The 24405-nt window shown below is 43.6% G+C and overlaps 1 protein-coding gene across 2 annotated transcripts in view; it reads left to right on the top strand.

The window, feature by feature from the left end:
• Ire1 (serine/threonine-protein kinase/endoribonuclease Ire1) overlaps positions 1-24405 on the top strand; it is a 388825-nt gene that overhangs the window by 187837 nt on the left and 176583 nt on the right. For both annotated transcript variants that reach the window (XM_068388550.1, XM_068388551.1), the window contains exon 8: positions 2756-2952. In XM_068388550.1, coding sequence (XP_068244651.1) covers positions 2756-2952 — 197 coding nt within the window. The remainder of the gene's footprint in view (positions 1-2755; positions 2953-24405) is intronic.

Genomic DNA, 24405 nt, shown 5'->3' with positions numbered 1-24405 from the left:
CTTTCTTGAGAAGCGCCGAGGTTAAAGGTTGTGATGAGGTCCTTTAGTATGGGTTGCAGCCCTTTATACTTCAGCACCTAAGAGTCGTTCAGCATCATAAGAGGACCGCTACGCTCAGTAAGGAAGACATACTTAATAAAGGCAGAGTAATGGTTCAAGTCGTCTTCCTTACCAGGTACTTATTTATTTTATGTTATTTTTGAATAACTAATAAAATAAAATACGGGATACTTAGCTTCTTTGTTAACATGTATGCTGGTCTCCACCCACCACCCTGGGTGTGAATCAGCTACATGATTATCGGGTAAGATTAATATTGAAAAATGTTATTTTCATTAGTAAAATAAATTTTTGAATATACTTACCCGATAATCATGATTTAATTGACCCACCCTTCCTCCCCATAGAGAACCAGTGGACCGAGGAAAAAATTGAGGTGGTGTTGACAAGAAGTACTGGAGTACCTGACCACAGATGGCGCTGTTGTGTTCACCCTCACCTGTATAGCGATCGCTGGCGTATCCCGACCGTAGATTTCTGTCGGCAACAGAGTTGACAGCTACGTGATTATCGGGTAAGTATATTCAAAAATTTATTTTACTAATGAAAATAACATATTTTCTATATAAACTATAAAAAAATAACAATACAAAAGGAAGAGAAATGAGATAGAATAGTGTGCCCAAGTGTACCTTCAAGCAAGAGAGAACTAGTCGAAGACAGTGGAAGACCATGGTACAGAGGCTATGGCACTACCCAAGACTTGAGAACAATGGTTTGATTTTGGAGTGTCCTTCTCCTAGAAGAGCTGCTTACCATACCTAAAGAGTCTCTTCTACCCTTACCAAGGGGAAAGTACCCACTGACAACTACAGTGCAGTAGTTAACCCCTTGGGTGATGAAAAATTGTTTGGTTATCTCAGTGTTGTCAGGTGCATGAGGACAGAGAAGAATCTTTAAAGAATAGGCCAGACTATTTGTTGTATGTGTAGTCAAAGGGAAAGTGAATTGTAACTAGAGAGAAGGATCCAATGTAGTACTGTCTGGCCAGTCAAAGGACCCCATAACTCTCTAGTGGCAGTATCTCAACGGGTGGCTGGTTGATACCTATCTTTGTGTCATCCTGAGTGACTTCCCATCAGTTTTATATAAAATTACTCAAAGTGGTTTATAAAAAAGTGAAATTTACCGTTTTCATACAGTTGGCAATATAATATTAACAAACCAATATCCCTCCAAAGTATTTCGTTTAGAGTTTTGGGAAATTTGAGCTCCTAAGTTTGCAATCAAGATGTTGAATCTAGTTATAGGCTTTTAACTGGAAACACCCAAGACAACTTTGACAGCGTGTACAGGTCCAGATTAGTTTAGATGTCTTTTATTGCTACCTTTGACTAAGCTTACTATAATGTGTTTTGAGGGTATTACATTTGTTCTCCCTTAAAATTTTATGAGACAGAGGATGCTGTTGGTTATTATTATTATTATTACTAGCTAAGTTACTACCCTAGTAGGAAAAGCAAGATGCTGCAAGTCCAAGGGCTCCAACAAGGAAAATATCTCGGTGAGGAAAGGAAATAAGGAAATTAATAAACTATAAGAAGTAATAGTGAAAAATACAAAATATCTTAAGAATAGTAACACTGTCAAGATATAGCTGTCATATATAAACAATGAAGAGATAATCATATCAACCTTTTCTGTTTAACATAAAAGCATTCACTGGAAATTTGAACCTCTGAAGTTCCACTGATTCAACTGCCGGATTAGAAGATCATTCTACAATCTGGTGACAGCTGGAATCGAACATCTGGAATATTGTGTAGTGTTGAGCTTTATTATGGAGAAGGCAAGACTGATAGAATTAACTGTATACCTAGTACTACATACAGGAGGGTAGTGTGGGAAGACTTAAATACAAAGGATGGTCAACAATGCATAAAGAGCTAACTGAACAACTGTGCCACGGGTTAATATCAAGCTCAGGAATAGAAAATTTAACAGACTGCAAGTTTTAGTCCAGGAAAATATGATGAGTAAGTGGCAGAAAACCAGACAGGAAAAAAAACATGCAAAATAAAGCAGAATGAAAGAATTAAAATAGTTCTTCATGATAGATTGATCACTAAAAATCTTGAAGGACTTTCTCAATATGTTTTTGCCAAATTGAAGAAGAAACAGACTCGGTGTGTTTCTCAAAAGTAAATTTGCAATCAAGAATCACACCTAAAATATAAAAGGAGTTGTATATAGTTAAAGAAACAGCAGTTCAGAGATCTGGATGTTGAGGATCCATTGCTCTTGAGCTACTTTCAATCATACTTTGAGTGTTGTTAGGGTTCAAATTGATGACCCATAATTTGCATCATGTACTAATTAGCTAGATCTCTAAGGGATTCAGCAACCCTAGATCTGCATTTAAGAGATGGAATTGATGCAAAGAGTAGCATCATGTGCAAATGCAACAAAATCGTTTTCTAGGACAAACAGCATATGTGTTTATAGTATGAAAAGTAATGGGCCAAGAACACTACCCTGAGAAACACCAGGTATGAGCACAGGCTTTTAATGTTTTAACATACTAGAAGGTAGTATTATAAGACCATTGTTCTTTTTAGTCCTTGTCAGTTACATGGTTGTTGATAATTTTGATAATTTAGTTCTTTATGGATTTCAAGATATTATGGTATGTTTATTCAAAATATAAGATGTGAATTTAATTTTAATCCAAGCTATTTTCTTGTCTCTTCTGAAGTCCAACCATATATATTGGAGAATGCAGTTCTGGTGTGTATGCTGTCCCGACATTAGTTGACGAAACTACTGTGACCATTTCACGTAAGGGATCAAGGCTACTTTTAGGAGGTCCTCTTGGATCTCAAGGCACAATAGCTCGGACATCCATGGCACCTAAAGATCCAGAAGAGAAAAATCCAGAAGTTTTGTTATTAGGTAAGTATTTCTGCTACTGTAATGAAAACTTATGCCACTTAGTTTATATGATAAAAGGTATAATTTTTACAAAGTTCAGATAGTTATAACCTAAGTTTGATTAATCATGAGTGTTCTGGCTAAGTTACATATGATTTCTCAAAGTTTTAAAAGTTTTCTTGAACAATTTATAAAGTACTTAATTTAACTTCACTGGTGCAGTGGGCAGTTTCACAAATATAATGTAAGATTCAGGATAAGATTAAGACTTACTTTGATAGGTACTTCCAGCCATCCTTCATTATTCAAAAATATTCGGCCAACAGGAATTTGTATATGAAGAAAGTCTAGACAGAGGATTGCAAATAACATTTACCTCTTTGTAGGCAGAACAGATGTTCACTGTAAACTATTTTCATCTTCCACTTATGAAATTTTTTTTTTCCAATATTCTTATTTAATGAAAAAAATTGAAAAAACTCATTACAGTATTTCATTCAGCTTATGGATAAGAGGAATTGTGACACTGGTAACTTCGGGTGAACTTATATGTGATCCTACAGAGTACCTAAATTTAACCTTAAATATGTTTTATACCTAGACTGTCATTGGCAAAAAATAGATATGATTTTCCTTTATATTTCCATATATGTGCTTCATTTTTCAATATTTAACTTAGCCGGTGATTATAATAGCTGCAGCTCTGCTGCTCGACAGAAAACTCTACGGAAAAAATCCGCCAGCGATCGCTATGCAGGTAGGGGGTGTACTTCAACAGCGCCATCTGTCGTCCAAGTACCCAGTACTCATTGTAAACAAAGAACTCAATTTTCTCTCTGTCGTGCTACCGGCAAGACCTACTAATTCGCTGTTGCTAACTGGATTTGTTTTCACAACTATTTGGTGAAGTACACTATTCTAGTTTTGAGCTTTCGCTGTGCAGGCTTTCTCTTCAATAAATCCTTGCATTCTTTTTTTGATATCGGATTATTTGTTGATGACTTTGGATAGTTTTTGAATTCCCCTTTGACCAATTCAAAATGGCTGACCCTTCTCAAGTCCCTAAATTCAGGAAGTGTAATGTTAGGGACTGTTCAAGGCGTCTTCCGAAGGCCTCTATCGATCCTCACACCGTTTGTTCCAATTGTCGGGATAAAACCTGTCAATTGGAAGATCGATGTGAGGAATGCGTTGGGCTTTCGGAATTCGATTTTATCGAATTCCAAAAATATACACGTAGGCTAGAGAGAGATAGAGTCAGGAGAAGTTCATCTCGTTCTGTTGATTTTTCCTCTCCTCATGCCCCACAACCTATTCCTTCCCCTGTAGTGGTTGCTCCTAATCCCCCTACTGGCACTCAGGAACCTTCAATGGCTGATATGATGCGTGCCATCCAAGCTCTGGGTGAGAGAGTTGAGTCCCTGGCTAGTGACCGTAACCAGCTCATGGCGGACGTCAAGGAGCTGAAGTGTAAAAGTGCAGTGGGAGGTGATAAAGTGAGTGATAGTGTTGTGGATAGTGTTGCGCTTGAGGGTTCGTCTGTTCGTGCCTGTCGTCCTCCTAGTCCGGGACCTCTTGCAAGCTCCCAAGTCCAGGGGAGAAGCAATGTCGTACGACCAATGGGTTCGAGAGGCTTTAATCAGCGAACAGACGTTCCCTCCGTGGTTTCGGGCGTATCTACCCAAGATCGCCCCACCCACACAAAGACGAGAGAGCCCATTTATTCCTCGTCTGCGGAAGAGGTTTCTCGCAAGAAACCATGGACCAAGGTCTCACGACCACTTAAGTGCAAGTCGGTCCCTTCCGCGCAAGTCCAACGGCCCAGTTGTAGCCACTGGGTCAGTTCGGACTCGCTGCAGTCTTCCGATGACTGCTCACCTCCTAAGAGAGGCAAAGCGGTACCGCCTCAGACTGTTACACCGTCTGTCGCCGCACCTGCTCCTGCAGACCCTAAGTGGTCTTTGCTGCAGACCATGCAGTCCCAATTAACGTCACTGATGCAGGACTTTCGTGTGGAGAAGGTTGCTGCTGCACCAGCCTCTTGCCTACAACCAACCACACACTCGGTTGTGCGTCCTGTGGACGCTGAGGCGACCTTCTTGCGCACTCCAGTTGAGAGAGTTCCGCCACCCATGCGTTCCAGTGTACCCTGCCAGCCGCATGTTGACGTTCAGCGACGCACGGAGCCTTCCGTTGACGTTCGCGAGACACAACAATAGTCAGAGTTGTTTTGTTTTGACGCGGTGCGTCAACCTCCGCAACCCAGTGTGGTTGCCACTGCTCACCCGCATCAGGCTAGACAGTCTGGAGTAGACGCTGTGCGTCCCCGCGCTGCTATGGTTGTTGCCAGCTCACAGACTGGGCAACAGTTCCATGACGTTGCGTCCGGTTCAGTCACGCGTGCACCCGTGCGACCGGACTCAGCTAACCAGCCGTTACCTACTCCATTGCCGCTTCCTCCTCAATACTCGGATGATGGACTTTCGGATGATGATGGTGCCGCTCACGTTGATGAACCACATTCGGATCTTGACGAGCCTAAGTCCACGCAACCCTCTTTGGACTTTAGAAAAGTTCTAGCTCTGTTCAAAGAGATGTTTCCGGACCAGTTTGTGTCTGTGGCTCCGCGCTCTCCTCCGTCAGAGTTTGTATTAGGTATGCCGTCATCCTCGCCTGCCTTTACTAGACTCGTCCTCGCACGCTCGTCCAAGAGAGCTTTACGAGTGATAGGAGAATGGATGCAGTCCAAAAAGAGTCTAGGGAAGACAGCCTTTATGTTTCCCCCTGCTAAACTCTCTTCTAAATCGAGCGTCTGGTATGTCACGGGAGAAGTTCTCGGCTTGGGAGTTCCTGCCTCTGCCCAGGGCGACTTCTCAAGTCTTGTAGACTCTCCCCGCAGGCTAGCCATGAGACGCTCGAAAATATGTTGGTCATCTTCGGACCTAGACCACCTTTTGAAAGGGATATTTAGAGCCTTTGAGGTCTTCAACTTTTTAGACTGGTGTCTGGGAGCTTTAAGCAGGAAGATCTCTCCGACAGAGAAGGATACTTCCTTGCTTATCATGTCCTGCATGGACAAGGCCATACGTGACGGGTCTAATGAGCTTGCTGCATCGTTCGTATCCGGAGTCCTCAAGAAGCGTGAGAACCTTTGCTCTTTCCTGTCAGCTGGAGTGACACCTTGTCAAAGATCCGAACTTCTGTTTGCTCCTCTTTCTAAGTGCCTCTTTCCAGAGGACTTGATTAAGGAGATTGCTGCTTCTTTGATACAGAAGGACACTCATGACCTGGTTGCGTCCTCTGCTCGCAAAGCCACCCCTTTGCCTACCTTGTCAGCTAGACCAAGGATGGACACTCCAGCGTCCCGATTTATTCCGCCCTTTCGTGGCAGAGCCTCCAGCAGAGGAGGTGCTCGTGCCGAAGGGAGACGTGGAAAGAAGAAAGGAACCAAGTCCTTTAAAGGCAGAGTCTGACTGCCAGCTTCTTCAGACAGCAGTGGGAGCCAGACTCAAGAACTTCTGGCAGACCTGGGAGAAGAGAGGCGCAGATGCACAATCTGTGAAGTTGCTCAGAGAGGGGTACAAGATCCCGTTTGTACGAAAACCCCCTCTAGCAACGTCTCCCATCGATCTCTCTCCCAGGTACAGAGAGGAAGACAAGAGACGAGCTTTGAAACAGGAGGTGTCTCTCTTACTAGAAAAGGGAGCGGTAGTCAAAGTCCTGGACCATCAAACCCCGGGCTTCTACAACAATCTCTTCTTAGTGGCAAAGAAGACAGGAGGGTGGAGGCCGGTGCTAGACGTCAGTGCGCTGAATGTCTTTGTCACAAAGCAGACGTTCTCCATGGAGACCACAAAGTCCGTTCTAGCAGCGGTCAGAAGGGAAGACTGGATGGTCTCTTTAGACCTAAGGGACGCATACTTCCACGTCCCCATCCACCCAGACTCCCAACCTTTTCTGAGATTTGTTTACGAAAAGGTTGTCTACCAGTTTCAAGCCCTGTGCTTTGGCCTAAGCACAGCTCCTCTTGTGTTTACGAGGCTGATGAGGAATGTAGCCAAATTCCTTCATTTAGCGGACATCCGAGCCTCCCTCTATTTGGACGACTGGCTTCTAAGAGCTTCTTCCAGTCGTCGCTGTCTGAAGGATCTAAAGTGGACTCTAGATCTGACCAAGGAATTGGGTCTCCTTGTCAATATGGAAAAGTCTCAAGTGGTCCCATCCCAAACTATTGTGTATTTAGGGATGGAGATTCACAGTCTAGCTTTTCGAGCTTTTCCGTCGGCCCCCAGAACGAGCCAAGCCCAGTTATGCATCCAGAACATGCTGAAGAAGGAACGGTGTTCAGTCAGGCAGTGGATGAGTCTGATAGGGACACTATCATCCCTGGAACAGTTTGTATCGTTAGGAAGACTACACCTCCGTCCTCTTCAATATCACCTAGCTGTTTACTGGAAAAAGGACAAGACGCTAGAAGCGGTCTCGATCCCCATTTCCGAGAAGATGAAGTCTTGCCTGACTTGGTGGAAGGACAGTATCAGCCTCAGAGAGGGTCTGCCCCTGGCTGTTCAGACTCCCAACCACGTTCTCTTCTCGGACGCATCGGACACAGGCTGGGGCGCGACATTAGACGGTCGGGAATGCTCGGGAACTTGGAACTCGAGTCAAAGGACAATGCATATCAACTGCAAGGAGCTTCTGGCAGTTCTTCTGGCCTTGAAAAGCTTCAAGTCTCTCCTTCAAGGCAAAGTGGTGGAGGTGAACTCGGACAACACCACGGCTTTGGCGTACATCTCCAAGCAAGGAGGGACCCACTCTATGACGTTGTACGAGATCGCAAGGGACCTCCTCACCTGGTCAAAAGGTCTAAACATTTCGCTAGTAACGAGGTTCATCCAAGGCAGCTTGAATGTCATAGCAGATTGCCTCAGTCGAAAGGGACAAATCATTCCAACAGAATGGACCCTACACAAGGATGTGTGCAAGAGACTTTGGGCCACATGGGGCCAGCCAACCATAGATCTCTTCGCAACCTCGATGACCAAGAGGCTCCCAATATATTGCTCACCAATCCCGAACCCAGCAGCAGTTCAGATAGATGCCTTTCTCCTAGATTGGTCACATCTAGACCTATATGCATTCCCCCCGTTCAAGATTGTCAACAAGGTACTGCAGAAGTTCGCCTCTCACGAAGGGACAAGGTTGACGTTAGTTGCTCCCTTCTGGCCCGCGAGAGAATGGTTCACCGAGGTACTTCGATGGCTAGTGGACGTTCCCAGAACGCTTCCTCTAAGGGTGGACCTTCTACGTCAGCCACATGTAAAGAAGGTACACCAAGGCCTCCACGCTCTTCGTCTGACTGCCGTCAGACTATCGAAAGACTCTCGAGAGCTAGAGGCTTTTCGAAGGAGGCAGCCAGGGCGATTGCTAGAGCAAGGAGGACATCCACCCTTAGAGTCTACCAATCGAAGTGGGAAGTCTTCCGAAACTGGTGCAAGTCAGTGTCTGTATCCTCGACCAGTACCTCTGTAACTCAAATAGCTGACTTCCTTTTATACCTGAGGAATGAACGATCTCTTTCAGCTCCCACTATCAAGGGTTACAGAAGCATGTTGGCATCAGTCTTCCGTCACAGAGGCTTAGATCTTTCCAACAATAAAGATCTACAGGACCTCCTTAAGTCTTTTGAGACCACGAAGGAGCGTCGTTTGGCTACACCTGGTTGGAATTTAGACGTGGTACTAAGATTCCTCATGTCAGAAAGGTTCGAGCCGCTACAATCAGCCTCCTTTAAAGATCTCACTTTAAAGACTCTTTTCCTGGTTTGCTTAGCCACAGCTAAAAGAGTCAGTGAGATTCACGCCTTCAGCAGGAACATCGGATTTTCATCTGAAACGGCTACATGTTCTCTACAACTTGGTTTTCTAGCCAAAAACGAGCTACCTTCTCGTCCTTGGCCGAAATCGTTCGATATTCCAAGCCTATCAAATATGGTTGGAAATGAACTAGAAAGAGTCTTATGCCCTGTGAGAGCTCTTAAGTTCTATTTAAGACGAACTAAACCTTTACGAGGACAGTCAGAAGCTTTATGGTGTTCAGTTAAGAAACCATCTTTGCCTATGTCAAAGAATGCTTTATCCTATTTTATCAGACTGTTAATACGAGAAGCTCATTCACATCTGAGTGAGGAAGACCAAGCTTTGCTGAAGGTAAGGACACATGAAGTTAGAGCTGTCGCAACTTCAGTGGCCTTTAAACAAAATAGATCTCTGCGAAGTATAATGGACGCAACCTATTGGAGAAGCAAGTCAGTGTTCGCGTCTTTTTATCTTAAGGATGTCCAGTCTCTTTACGAGAACTGCTACACTCTGGGACCATTCGTAGCAGCGAGTGCAGTAGTGGGTGAGGGCTCAACCACTACAATCCCCTAATTCCATAACCTTTTTAATCTTTCTCTTGAAATGTTTTTTATTGTTGTTTTTGGGTTGTCCGGAAGGCTAAGAAGCCTTTCGCATCCTGGTTGATTTGGCGGGTGGTCAAATTCTTTTCTTGAGAAGCGCCTAGATTAGAGGTTTTGATAAGGTCCTGTGGTATGGGTTGCAACCCTTCATACTTCAGATCCTAGGGGTCGCTCAGCATCCTAAGAGGATCGCGAGGCTCCGTAAGGAAGACGTACTTAAAAAGGCAGAGTAATTGTTCAAGTCGACTTCCTTACCAGGTACCTATTTATTTTATTTTTGTTATTTTGATAACTTCTAAAATGAAATAAAAAATCCTTAGCTCATAATAATGTAAACATATATTGCTGGTCTCTACCCACCCCCCTGGGTGTGAATCAGCTATTATAATCACCGGCTAAGTTAAATATTGAAAATTGTTATTTTGATAATAAAATAAATTTTTGAATATACTTACCCGGTGATTATAAATTAAAGGACCCTCCCTTCCTCCCCAATAGAGACGCAGTGGACCGAGGAGAAAATTGAGTTCTTTGTTTACAATGAGTACTGGGTACTTGGACGACAGATGGCGCTGTTGAAGTACACCCCCTACCCGCATAGCGATCGCTGGCGGATTTTTCCGTAGAGTTTTCTGTCGAGCAGCAGAGCTGCAGCTATTATAATCACCGGGTAAGTATATTCAAAAATTTATTTTATTATCAAAATAACATTTTTATATGTAATAACAGACATAAAAAGCATGTATTGGAAGAAATGAGCTAAAGTTCTGATGAACTTTTCCCTCTTAAAGGCAATGGAAATTGCATATATCAGGACAGTCCATTTACTGGAAACTGCTACCATGGTGGTAGTAAGTAGTACAACATGGACAACTCTGGCCTAGGAAGTGCTAAGGGTTTGAAATGCAAATATGATGTACCGGAAGGCAAATCAGAACTTAGTTTGGGGTTTTGTACCCATTGAATGGAAGAATGCCACGCATGGCAATTAAGCTTCCTATTTTGAGATTAGTGGCAAACTCAGTCTCATTCCCTGTTCCAAGCTTGGAAAAGAAAGTAATTTTATTCTCACCAGTGTGTGTGTGTGTTGTGTTGGTAATTGGCCGGTGGTATGGTGTTTGAAGTTTTATACCATGTATTGTAGAAAATAAGAAAAGGAAGATACCATGTCTTTAGATATTGAATGTGCATAGTTGTGGAGCAGATGTGATTTGTTTGATAACTGATTTGTTCAAGGGGTGAAAGAGGGCACTTTGTGAAACAAAGAATGGGAAGGATAACAAGTGATGTTTGTGGTAGATGGTAGATGCATGGTTAGGGAAGGGTAGACCTTGAAGTCTGGAAGACTCTTTGGATGGGTGAAAGAGGATAAATGTGTTAATTCTAGATTGTTCCAACACAACATACAAACCCTCATTCATTAATTAGAGATCGATTCAGCACGAGCTGCAGTGTCCTTAGAAATAGTTAACCTGCTAGTGAAGGTTGCGGCTGAGGAGCCCCGCTTCCTTTCCCAGCTTGAATAGCTCACTTTTGATTTGGCCAATGGTTAGTAAATACGTGTACTGTCAGCTCCTTACCAAACGTAATTTTTTCTGTTACAGGAAGTGAGTGCATTGTTGGTTTAATTGTGATGAAGTTAAGCAAGATGTTTGTACTTGGCAAGGGAAGGGGGTATGTTACATCTAGTTTTAGTAAGCTGGCTTTAGATCCACTATAATTTTGTGCATCTTGTAAGGGGCATGACTATTTGCAATCATCACCATGCATCGAGTGCAGATTGTGGCCTCCTCTGCAGTGGAAGGCTTACGACATGAAGGGAAAGAAACTAGCTAAGCCTTCAGTGGTTTCTGTCTTGACAGTGCCCAAGAAAACACCAAAGAAGTCTTTTGCTGCTTCGATCTCCTCATTAGATGCATCTGCTTCGGTTTCCGGACAATTGGGTCCCAGACAATTTGACACAAGGACAATTCGGTACATAACTACATCATTATTAAATGGTTAGCTTGTTTATTTCATTTTTTGACTACTAAACTACATTTGAAATACTTAACTATAAACTTTTTAATCAAGACAGCATACTTTTAGAAACCAACTTTTAGTTCCAAATCTGCAGTTTTTACAAATCTTATTTCGAAGTTAGCTTTACATTTGTATATTATTTTCACCCCATCATTTATAGAATGGATTTTTGTAAGTGTATAAAATCAGAAAAGGGAAAAATAGGAATTAGTCAACATTGAAAACCACTTTTACCACAAACATTAAGAAAATGCTAATGGCTCAAAAGTATATTGGCATTTACAGGATAGTTATCATTTTGCTGGAGTATACTGGAAATCATAATCATAGCATGACAGCTGTGGAAGTGAGTTAAAAGGTTGCTATTGCAAATATTAAGGACAAGGCAAGCACAGGTCAAACACTTTTTTCATTTATAACTGAAGAACTAGAAAAATTAAATGAGTGTGCACTGGTGGATGTGACGAAACTTGCTCTTAGTAGACGAAATGCTAGACTATGAGGGATGTGATCACTTGTTGAAGCCTTTTAAAATGAAGATATATTAGCAAAAAGAAAATCACAAAAGTTAAAACATGGAGAGGAAGTCTTTCAAAGGAAGTACAGGGGTTGCAACTTGTATCTTACGTCTGGTACAGAATTATGATCCAGCAAAAAGAATTGATTTCTTGAAAGCAATCGTTAATAATATTAAACATTAATGTTTCATATAGTGTAATTTTATCCAAAAATATGGTAATATATACTGATTTTTTAAAATGTTTTTGGTTTTATTAAATGTATTTGATATAAACCTAATGAATACATTTTAATAACAAATATTATTAACCCTCTCCTTTTGTTGTCACTGTAACTTTTAAATATAGGTAAAATGACATATAACTAGTTCTGAATTGTTCTAATACCAAATTGTCTAGGACCCAATTGTCCGGTACCTAATTGTTCAGTACCTAATTGTCCACTACCTAATTGTCCTATTATCATCTGCTTCTGCTGCCTCTGTGTATGCCCTTGGTTTAGTCTTCAGGGGGTATGTATAAGGAGCAAGGATCTGGATCATTAAACTTTTCAGGTTTTTGTAGTGTGTGAAGTACTCCCAGTGTTCACCACATCCTTTTAGAAGCTAGATCATCATCCATCTCTGTGCAGACTGCTAAAGATAAGTTTTGACCGAAGGAAGTCTTTGGGTTCTGACAGAGGACTCTCGTTGAAAATACTCATAGTGGAATATACATCCTTCTTGGCCTCTGAGCCGGTGGCAATGAAGTTGACTGCCTTGGCCTCCTGCTATGTTGTTTCCTGGCTTGACCAGTGGTCAAGAGCAATAATTTTCTTCGCAAAGACAACGAGACTATCGATCCTGGAGTCTAGAGAAGTACAAGTCTTATGCTCTCTGGTGGGAAGGCTGTGACCTACCTGGCTCGCCAGTAGGAAAACCAGTTAACTAACTCAGTTTTGAAGAGATGGGAAGGTTTGGCTTTCTATTTGTCAAAACAAGTTATCCCAGAGGTGGTGGTGTCACTGAGGAACTCATCGCTACGGGGTCCTAAGTCTCTTCTTCCTAGGAGTCAAGTCTTGTGCAGGCAGCAATGGCTTCTTGGAGGACTGCGTCAGAGGATTCCCTGATACAGGCTGCTGTTTCCTAAGGGAGCCCCGCCTCTTCGAAAGTAGCAGTGGCCAAGTGTGAGGGATCAGGATCAAATAGAGCCCTGTGTCCATTCTAGATCCCAATCACCACCACCTGCAATGTCTTCTTGACTTTTCAAGCAACAAATACTCAGCCTTACAGGAAGGGGGCCAGTGGAAAGAGGTGAGAAGAGGGAAATGCTGATGCTAAATTGTCTCCCCCTCCTGTAGCAAAGGCTATGGGGATGCCTGTTTTGCTATTGGGCAACTTGGCAGAAGCAGGGGTAGAGCCTTGGGATGCTTACATGCTTCCTTTTAAGGACTGCCAGCCCCTCTATCCTTACCGATAGAGTTCCTGATTAATCAAGCAACTTAGTTGAAATCCCTGTTCTTGCTGGCAGAGGTGGAGGGGATGTTGGAGAAGAACATGCTCAAATTCTTTTGAGACGAGTCTTGGCTTCTACAGTTGGCTCACCCTTATGGAGAAGTAGACCACTGAACAAGTTTGTTTGTCAAACAAAGTTCTAGATGTATATAGTACGGTCTGTAACATCTTCGGGGTCAAAGAAGGAGACCATGCTTTTAGTGGACCTGAAAGTTGCATACTGCCAAATGACTTTTCATCATTCCTCTCAAAAGTACTTCTGCTTCTTCCCCTACAATTTAGTGTATCCATTCAAGACTGTGCTCCATAGTGTGTGCAGCTCCTCAGGTGTTCATTCAGGTTTTCACATTGGTAGAAATTTTGGCCCTCTTCCAGAGGATAAATCTTTTAATATATTTCGAGTATTAGCTTATCATGGCCTCCTCGGAGAGGTAATTGCTACGGGATTGGGATTGGATTTTCTTTTTGGGGCTATGACTATGAGTCTAAGAGCCCCCATCCTAAGCGCAGCAGCGAGAGTCTTTCCAACAGACGATCGCATCAGCAGGTTCAAAGAGGTTGCACAACCGTTCCTGTTCAAGACAAGTACTAGCTTGGCACTGGCAGAGTTATCGGCTACCTAGCCTCTTTGGAGAAGCTCATTCCTAACAGGAGTCTTCGCCAGAGATTCTCCAAAGAGGCAAGGTAGCCGATAAGACTGCCAGTGCCAAGCTAGTACTTGTCTTGAACAGGAACGGTTGTGCAATCTAATTGAACCTGCTGATGCAATCATCTGTTGGAAAGACTGAAGGATCACTGATCAGCCAACTAGGATCCTCCGTTCTGTCATGTTCCATTTGGGGAGGAAGTTAAAGCTTATATTATCTCAGTGAGGAGAACCTCCGCCTCTGGACAAGCAACTGTTCTCAGATGCGTCAAAGGAGAGTTGGGGAGCACACTTAAACTACCTAGGCATTTGCACATCAACGTCAAGGAAATATTTGACGAGGCACTCAGTACTGTTGATGATCGACAACACCCCCTTTAGTATCCTACGTCAACAAGTAAGGGGGCATGGTCTTGCACCCTTTCTGCTCGTTGACAAATTGGATGCACATCTGAGCAACGTTCCACCCCATTGAGTTGCTAGTCAGGTACATTTTGGGGGCAAGAGGAATGTACTAGCGGACACACTCAGTTGCCAGGGGTGGGTCGTAGGGTTGAAGTGGTCCCTACATCCTTGCATAGGGGAGAGTCTTCTTGCCTTGTAGAGCTTAACCGAAAGCGACTTTTTTACCAGTCAGCAAAGCAGGTCTCCTTTTTTGTTACCTTGCCATTTCAGATCACGAGCTGTGTTCAAAGATGTCTTCCAACACATATGCAATTACCTTCCCTCCATTCAGCCTGATCTAGGTGTTAATCAACTAAGTGTTTATTTCACCAGGACTCAGGATGACTATGGTGGCTCCCAGATGGCCCATTGCCGAGTGGTATCCCAGTCTCTAGCTCTTCTAGTCCAGGTCTCGAGAGAACTACACCAGAGGCCCACACTCCTATGTCAGTCATATCTTTAGAGGTACCAGCATTCCATGATGTCATTTGGTCTTCACAGGTGGAGGCTATCCAACGTCTCGTCTCGGCGAAAGGCTTTTCGTGAAGCACTGGACAGGAGCTGCCTGGATACGTGTGCTTTTCCTCTGTCAGCTGTCTATCAAGGGAAGTGGGCCCACTTTTACGATAGGTATAGGAGAAGAATACTTCTCCTGGTTGAGCAACTCTAGCATAGATCGCAGATTTCCTAGTCTTCCCAACTCTCGCGTAGATCGCGGATATCATATCCTTCCTTCGTGGAGAGAAGTGCTGAGAGCCTTTGCTGAGAGAAGTGCCTCTCAGTCGCAGCTATCAAAGGCTAATGCTCAGCCTTTGGCATGGTCTATTGACTGGAGTTTTTAAACTTTTCAGCTTCGTGGTAGTTATCTATGCTCATGGGGGCTTCTAGTATTCTTGCCCAACCTGAGACCCTAGACCTCCGTAGTGGGACGTTACTCTTGTCCTCAAGTCCTTACGTGTGTCCCGTATGAGCCTTTGTGAGTTGATCCATAAAACCCCCACCTCGACTGATGAGAAGGTTGAGGTACCAGCTGGGACCAGAGCTCAGAAAGTCAGTGGTATAGGCCAAACTTTAGCTTTTAAAAGAACCTTGTCAGTGGGCCAAGTGATGATGGACAGAGTCTGGAAGAGACAGACCACCTTCACGGACTTCTACCTCCTGGAGTATGCCCACAAATCACATGACACCTTTGTGTTTGGTCCTGTGGTGGGTGCTCAAGTAGTTGTGTAACCACCTCATTTCCCTCGTGGGACAGAAAGCATCTCGTCTTTGGTAATGTGTAGATGAAAGTCTAGAATGAATGGTAGAAGATTGGCTTTTCTTTATATTTCTGTCCCTTCTCTTGGTGATGAAGTGGTTGAATCGTTACGTGGTGAATGAGACCTGATGCTGGAAAGTTACATTCAGAGCTCCATTCTTTTTAACTAAGGAAGTACAGTATCTCCGTCGTCCTCACTAAACGAGAGTGAGGATGGTGGAATTTATACCAATCTGTTGATCATCATACAGGTATGTGGTTCCAAACTGATATTCCTCTAGGGGTAAAGGTTATTTATTCTATTGACTCAATGCTTCCATGAACAGGCCCTATCAGTCTTTTCTTCCCTACGAAAGACATACGGTTGCTGGAGTCATCACTTAGCTCCTGTATAGAACTAAGCAATGGACACTTAAAGTGAAGAAAATTAACCATGCTGTTTGTTAGAGAGTTATGAGGTCCTTTGACTGGCCGGACAGTACTACATTGGACCCATCTCTCTGGTTACAGCTTATTTTTCTTTTGCTTACACATACACCAAATAGTCTGGCCTATTCTTTCCAAATTTTCCTCTTTCCTCTTATGCCTGACAAACAGATTACCAAATAATTCTTCTTGTCTCAAAGGGTTCACTACTGCACTGTAATTGTTCAGTGTCTACTTTCCCCTTTTAAGGGTAGAAGAGACACTTTAGCTATGGTAAGCAGCTCTTCTTGAAGGTCACTCCAAAATCAAATAATTTTTCTCTAGTCTTTGATAGTGCCATAGCCTCTGTACCATGGTCTTCCACTGTCTTGGGGTAGAGTTCTCTTGCTTGAGGGTACAATCAGGCACACTTTTTTATCTTATGTCTCTTCTGCTTTTTATAAGGTTTTATAGTTTATGTATGAAAGATTTATTTTAATAATGTTACTGTTCTTAAAATATTCTAGTTTAACTGTTTATTATTTCTCTTGTAGTTTGTTTATTTCCTCGTTTCCTTTCCTCACTGAGCTATTTTCCCTGTTAAAGCCCTTTTGCTTATAACATTCTGCTTTCCCAACTAGGGTTGTAGCTTACATAATAATAATAATGATAATGATAATAATAATAATAATAATGGTAATGATAATGATGATGATGATGATAATAATAATCATGATGATGATGATGATGATGATGATTAATAATGATAAGAGGCTTCTAACCCACTAAGCAGAAGTTTCCCTATTAAATGATGAGGATTTTCATGTCGCGTAAGAACAAATCGCAAATTTTTAAAGTAATTTGTATTTTTCCTAACTCTACAAACCTTAGTCCTTTCATCTTACTTCCCCCCTCAACCATCCCTTTCAGCCCTGGGCCAAAAGGTGAAAAATTAGCTATTCTGGCTGGGAAAGGGAATGGGGCTCCTTGGCCACACCCTTCACCAGCTATTTAACCACTCACTAGTAGTATCTAATGACACTTTCCAGCTCTTGCTGGATCAATCCATAATTAAAGGTCTCCAGCTTTTATAGATAGGAAAAATATAAATTGCTTTAAGAATTTGTGATATTGTAAGAGTAAGAGTAAGACTGAGTGACAGGAGTAAAATTAGAGATTATAAGTATATAAGGTCCAGAAACAAAAAGTAACTTCTGTAGAAAAAGATAATCTATTTGGTAAAATCAGAATATGAGCTTGGGTGGGTTTGGAGAACAGGAAAGGGTGGTAGTGGAGATCTTGAATGTAAAGGTAAAGGACATTGAAAGAGATGGAATTTTTGGCTGGTATGGTTTTCTGGTGTTCTTAGAGTAAATAGGAAGTGTAGAAACATGTTTAGAAAGTTGCTTGATTGTGGAAAATATGTTTTTTTCAATATTAATCTTACCCGATAATCATGTAGCTGTCAACTCCGTTGCCCGACAGAATTCTACGGAAGGGATACGCCAGCGATCGCTATACAAGAGGGGGGTGTACTCACCAGCGCCACCTGTGGCCAGGTACTGCAGTACTTCTTGTTGACACCACCTCAATTTTTCCTCTGTCGTGCCTCCGGCTAGACCTACATGGATACGCTGTTGATTCTGGAGTTTTTGCACACGATTTGGTGATGTATTTGCTCTAGAGTTTAGCTTTCGCTATTCAGGAAGTTTTATCATTAGCTTAGCTAGCTTTTGGAATTAATTTGATTAATTATGGTGACGAAGAGAGTATGAACTCTCTTTCACTTTTAAATGGCCGACCCTTCCCTTAGACGGAAGTGTTGGTGTCTAAGAGAGTATAGACTCTCTTTCTTAATTTTGCTTAACAAAAGTTATAGATTTATTTTATATCTCTCCGCCTTTTATAGGCCTCTTCGATTAACTTCCTTTTATTATAAACTTATTAAAATTAATTTTTATATTTGTTTATATTCGACCTTTCCTAATAGTAGGCGGTCTTTTCTTGGTACCGAAGTTAATTAACATTGAGCCCGTCATTTCGGTTTTACCTGTTAACATATTATGCTATTTTAATGTTTTTGAAAGAATTTCTTTGATAGTCTCGTACTGTTTTCAAAGTTGAACTAACGTTTTGTTTTGTCTCTGCAGTTGTTGACGTTCAGAACGTTCAACTTGCGCTCTATCGTTACGATAGAGAGAGAATTTTCACGGTGTCACGTTGCAGTAAGAGTAAACCGTTTCTAGCGTTTTGTTCATTCTTTCTTAGCTTAATGGTTTTAATTCTAATAAAGGAACTTTTTATTTGGGAAATCTTTCAGTTTTTTTCCTTTAACAATAATATGTTTTAACGATATATATGATTGGGCTCTTCTCTCAGGTTCTAAGTCAAGAGAGAGAGAGAGAGAGAGATAGAGACGGAGGGAGAGAGAGGAGGATAAACGTTTCGTTCAAGCGAGTAACGTTGTTATCGTTTTTGCTCTTCTCCCTAGTCTCTTTAGGGGAAGAAGGTAAACGTTTCTAGAGTTTTATTCTTGTTCTCAAGCTTTATGCGGTGAGAGATTTTAAACGTAGTTTATTTGATCTAGTGTTTAGTCTCTTTCCAGCCACTGAATTATTTATCTTTCATTAGATTTTTCTGTTACATTGTAATTCTGTTTTCGCAATTACTAACTTTTAAGGAAGGATAGAATTGCGTGTTTCAGGTACAAACCACTTAAAGTTTCGAGTTCAGTGAAATAAGTGCAAACAGAAAATCAAAAGTGATAAGTGATAAGCGCAAAGTGTTACAGTGTTGCGTTCGAGGGTTCGTCTGTTCGTGCCAGTTGTTCGCCTAGTCTGGGACCTCTTACAAGCTCCCAAGCCCAGGGGAGAAGTAATGTCGAAGGACTTATGGGTTCAGCAGGCCTTGATCGACGAACAGACGTTTTCCCTCCGTGGTTTCGGGTGTATCTACACACGTTGCCGACGTGATCACCCCACCCACACAAAGACGAGAGAGCCCTTTTATTCCTCGTCTGCGGAAGAGGTTTCTCGCAGAAACCATGGACCAAATCTTGCAGCTTTTAAGTGCAAGTCGGTCCCTTCCGCACAAGTCCAACTCCTAGGTGTAGCCATTAGCCCTGGGTCAGTTCGGACTTGCTGCAGTACGACAACTGCACACCTCCCAGAGAGGCAAGGTGGTATCGCAACAGGCAGTAGCTCCGTCTGTTGCCGCACCAGCTGTTTTAGACCCTCAGTCTCAACGGACAGTAGCTCCGTTTGTTGTTGTCTTTCTTAAACTCTAGTGGTCTATACTGCAGACAATGCAGTCTCAGCTTGCGGTGTTGATGCAGGAGTTTCAGGCAGGGAAGGTTAATACACCTCCTCCTGCGAACGCTCCTCCTCCTCTGCGCAGTACAATCTGCCAGACGTATGAGGTTGAGGTTCCTCTAGCTACCTCCATGCGTGAGCTGCCGCGTTGGGAGTTGCCAGATACCAGCGCTGTGCAGCAACCTCCACTTTCCTTGAGGCTGGAGCCTCTTACCACGCAGCAACCTCCTCAACAATGGGGGCAGGAGCCTTATGCCTTACAACCTCCTCTACCCTTGAGGCAGGAGTATCTTGCATTACAACTACCCTCGAGGCAGCAACCTCTTGAGGTACGACAACCTCTACCATCCTTGAGGCAGCCACCTCAACTCTCGCAACAACCACCTCCACTTTCCTCGAGGCGAGAACCTCAACTCTCGAGGCAAGCACCTCAAGAACCTCAACTCGTGAGTCAAGAGCCTCTCTCTGCGCAGCCACCTCAACCCTTGAGGCAAGCGCAACTCTTGAGGCAGGAACCTCATGCTATGAGTCAGCCACCTCAACGCTTGCATCTGCCACTTTCTCCTCAGCTTGAGCCTCTTCCCATTCAACTTGAACCGCAGTCTATGCATGAGCCTCTCTCTGCGCAGCTACCCCCTCAACCCTTGAGGCAGACGCAACTCTTGAGGCAGGAACCTCACAGGATCAAACCATGAATCCTCCTCAACCCATGAGGCAGGAGCCTTCTGCTATGCGACATCCTATGGGCTCTCGTGGCATGGTTGGTTTCGACCTGGCCTTTCATTAGAAGGGGCTAGTGTTCGATCCCAAGTATGAGGTAGAAATTTATTTCTATTTGAACACGATGTTGTGTTGATATTTATCCATATTGACTCATTAGAGGTAATTTGAATGAATTACTACCAATTGTGTCACGTGGTGGCCCGGGGAAATCTGGTAAAACTCTCTGGTTAAGAGACTGATGTCTCACCAGGTAATCCTCGGACAGCTAGATTACTGTCAGGTTCAGATTTCTTTTAAGCAGCATGAGCCTCATCCCATGCAGCATGAGCCTCATCCCATGCAGCATGAGCCTCATCCCATGCAGCATAAGCCACACGCCATGCAACATGCTCTGCTTACCTTACAGCATGCTCTACATACAGCATGCTCTGCATGCCTTGCCGCATGCTTCTCAGTCACACATCTTTGGTTGTTGCCAACTCACTAGACTGTCAAACAGTTTCATAACGTTGCCTTCTGGTCTGCTGCTTTTGCACCAGTGAAACCCTCACTGAGAGAACTTGGCTTTTCTCGGATATGGTCCCTGTAGATGAGAAAGTGCTATTCTCCCTCCTTCTGTGGAGAGGAGCCTTTAGCTGCGTAGCCTCCTATGGACTTTTATTTAAGCATAACATGCTTCCAGGGAAGGTAATGGTTCCACTTCAGTCGCTAACCCCGTCTGTTACCACACCTGCTCCCTTAGACCTTGAGCTGTGTTGCAAGACATGCAGTCCAAGCTTAGTCCTTGTTAGAGGATTTTTTTGTTTACGGAGTCAGTGTGTCACTGGGAAGACGTTCAACAACCAGCAGAAGTGACTTGTTGTGACGCAGTGCGGCAACCTCAGCAACCCGATAAGGAGTTGTCTGTACGACCCAGACAGTCTAGACAGCTTCGGGTTGTCACTGTACTTCCTCGCTTCCCCATGGTTGACAGTTCACAGACTGTGCAGCAGTACCATGATCTTGTGTCCGGCTCCGTCAGACGACTGGCTTTTAAGAGCTCCCACAAGTCGTCGCTGTCTGGAGATTCTCAGTTGGACTATGGATCTGACCAAGGAACTGGGCCTCCTGGTCAATTTTGAGGAGTCCCAGCTCGTCCCATCCCAGACCATTGTCTACCTGGGTATGGATCTTCAGAGTCGAGCTTTTCGGGCTTTTCCGTCGGCCCCAAGGATCTTCCAAGCCCTAGAATGCATCCAGAGCATGCTGAGAAGGAACCGATGCTCAGTCAGGTAGTGGATGAGTCTAACAGGGACACTTTCATCGCTGGCCCTGTTCATCGTGTTAGGGAGACTCCACCTCCGCCCCCTTCAGTATCATCTAGCTGCTCACTGGATAAAGGACATGACGCTAGAGACGGTCTCAGTTCCTGTTTCCGAAGAGAGGAGGTCTACTCTCGCGTGGTGTAAGAACAGCTTTCTTCTCAAGGAAGTCTACCTTTGGCTGTTCAGAAACCCGACCGCCGTCTCCTCTCGGACGCATCAGACACGGGCTGGGGTGCGACTTTGGACGGACAGGTATGCTCGGGAACATGGAATCAGGAGCAAAGGACACTTCACATCAATTGCAAGGAGTTGTTGGCGGTTCATCTGGCCTTGATAAACTTCAAGTCCCTCCAGCTTAACAAGGTGGTGGAGGTGGACTCTGACAACACCACAGCCTTGGCTTACATCTCCAAGCAGGGAGGGACTCATTCGTGGAAGTTGTTCTAGATCGCAAGGGACCTCCTCATCTGGTCAAAAGATCGAAAGCTCACGCTGGTAACGAGGTTCATTCAGGGCGATATGAATGTCATGGCAGATCGCCTCAGCCGGAAGGGTCAGGTCATCCCCACAGAGTGGACCCTTCACAAGAATGTTTGCAGCAGACTTTGGGCCCTGTGGGGTCAGCCAACCATAGATCTGTTCGCTACCTCGATAACCTAGAGACTCCCGTTGTATTGTTCTCCGATTCCAGACCCAGCAGCAGTTCACGTGGATGCTTTTCTGCTGGATTGGTCCCATCTCGACCTGTATGCATTCCCGCCGTTCAAGATTGTCAACAGGGTACTTCAGAAGTTCTCCTCTCGCAAAGGGACACGGCTGACGTTGGTTGGCTCCGCTCTGGCCCGCGAGAGAATGGTTCATAGAGGTACTGCAATGGCTGGTCGACATTCCCAGGACTCTTCCTCTAGGAGTGAACCTTCTACGTCAACCTCACGTAAAGAAGGTACACCCAAACCTCCACGCTCTTCGTCTGACTGCCTTCAGACTTTCGAAAGACTCTCAAGAGCTAGGGGCTTTTCGAAGGAGGCAGCCAGAGCGATTGCCAGAGCAAGGAGAACATCCACTCTCAGAGTCTATCAGTCTCAAGGGGAAGTCTTCCGAAGCTGGTACAAGGCCAATGCAGTTTCCTCAACCAGTACCACTGTAACCCAGATTGCTGACTTCCTGTTACATCTAAGGAACGTAAGATCCCTTTCAGCTCCTACGATCAAGGGTTACAGAAGTATGTTGGCAGCGGTTTTCCGCCACAGAGGCTTGGATCTTTCCACCAACAAAGATCTACAGGACCTCCCTAGGTCTTTTGAGACCTCAAAGGAACGTCGGTTGTCCACTCCAGGCTGGAATCTAGACGTGGTCCTAAGGTTCCTTATGTCATCAAGATTTGAACCTCTCCAATCAGCCTCTTTTTAGGACCTCACATTAAAAACTCTTTTCCTCGTGTGCTTGACAACAGCTAAAAGAGTAAGTGAGATCCACGCCTTCAGCAGGATCATAGTTTTCACATCTGAAACGGCTACATGTTCCTTGCAGCTCGGTTTTTGCTAAACGAGCTTCCTTCACGTCCTTGGCCTAAGTCGTTCGAGATCCCAAGCCTGTCCAACTTGGTGGGGAATGAACTGGAGAGAGTACTTTGCCCAGTTAGAGCTCTTAGGTACTATCTAAAAAGGTCTTAACCTTTACGAGGACAATCAGAAGCCTTATGGTGTGCTATCAAGAAGCCTTCTTTTCCAAGGTCTAAGAACTCAGTTTCTTACTATTCAGGCTTCTGATTAGGGAAGCACATTCTCATCTGAAGGAAGAAGACCTTGCTTTGCTGAAGGTAAGGACGCATGAAGTGAGAGCTGTGGCTACTTCAGTGGCCTTCAAACAGAACCGTTCTCTGCAGAGTGTTATGGATGCAACCTATTGGAGAAGCAAGTCAGTGTTCGCATCATTCTATCTCAAAGATGTCCAGTCTCTTTACGAGTACTGCTACACCCTGGGACCATTCGTAGCAACGAATGCAGTAGTAGGCGGGGGCTCAGCCACTACATTCCCATAATCCCATAACCTTTTAACCTTTCTCTTGAATACTTTTTATGGGTTGTACGGTCGGCTAAGAAGCCTTCCACATCCTTGTTGATTTGGCGGGTGGTCAATTCTTTCTTGAGAAGCGCCGAGGTTAAAGGTTGTGATGAGGTCCTTTAGTATGGGTTGCAGCCCTTGATACTTCAGCACCTTAGAGTTGTTCAGCCTCCTAAGAGGAACGCTGCGCTCAGTAAGGAAGACGAACTTATTAAAGGCAGAGTAATGGTTCAAGTCGACTTCCTTACCAGGTACTTATAATTTCATTGTTATTTTGAATAACTGATAATATGAAATACGGGATACTTAGCTTCTTGATATACATGTACACTGGTTTTCACCCACCTCCCTGGGTGTGAATCAGCTACATGATTATCGGGTAAGATTAATATTGAAAAATGTTATTTTCATTAGTAAAATAAATTTTTGAATATACTTACCCAATAATCATGATTTAATTGACCCACCCTTCCTCCCCATAGAGAACCAGTGGACCGAGGAAAAATTGAGGTGGTGTCAACAAGAAGTACTGCAGTACCTGGCCACAGGTGGCGCTGGTAAGTACACCCCCCTCTTGTATAGCGATCGCTGGCGTATCCCTTCCGTAGAATTCTGTCGGGCAACGGAGTTGACAGCTACATGATTATCGGGTAAGTATATTCAAAAATTTATTTTACTAATGAAAATAACATATTTCTATGAATTGCTTCTTCTACTGTACCCCAGTTTAATCAACACTTGCCCGTAAAAATTTTTAAATTTGAAAATTTTTCCATTTTTATTCACTTCAACAATTACATTCCCTTAACTAAGGAATAGGACCTTC

Source organism: Palaemon carinicauda, chromosome 15 (genome assembly GCF_036898095.1).
Source record: "Palaemon carinicauda isolate YSFRI2023 chromosome 15, ASM3689809v2, whole genome shotgun sequence".
NCBI lineage: Eukaryota > Metazoa > Arthropoda > Malacostraca > Decapoda > Palaemonidae > Palaemon > Palaemon carinicauda.
This window is presented reverse-complemented; position numbering and strand designations above follow the sequence as displayed.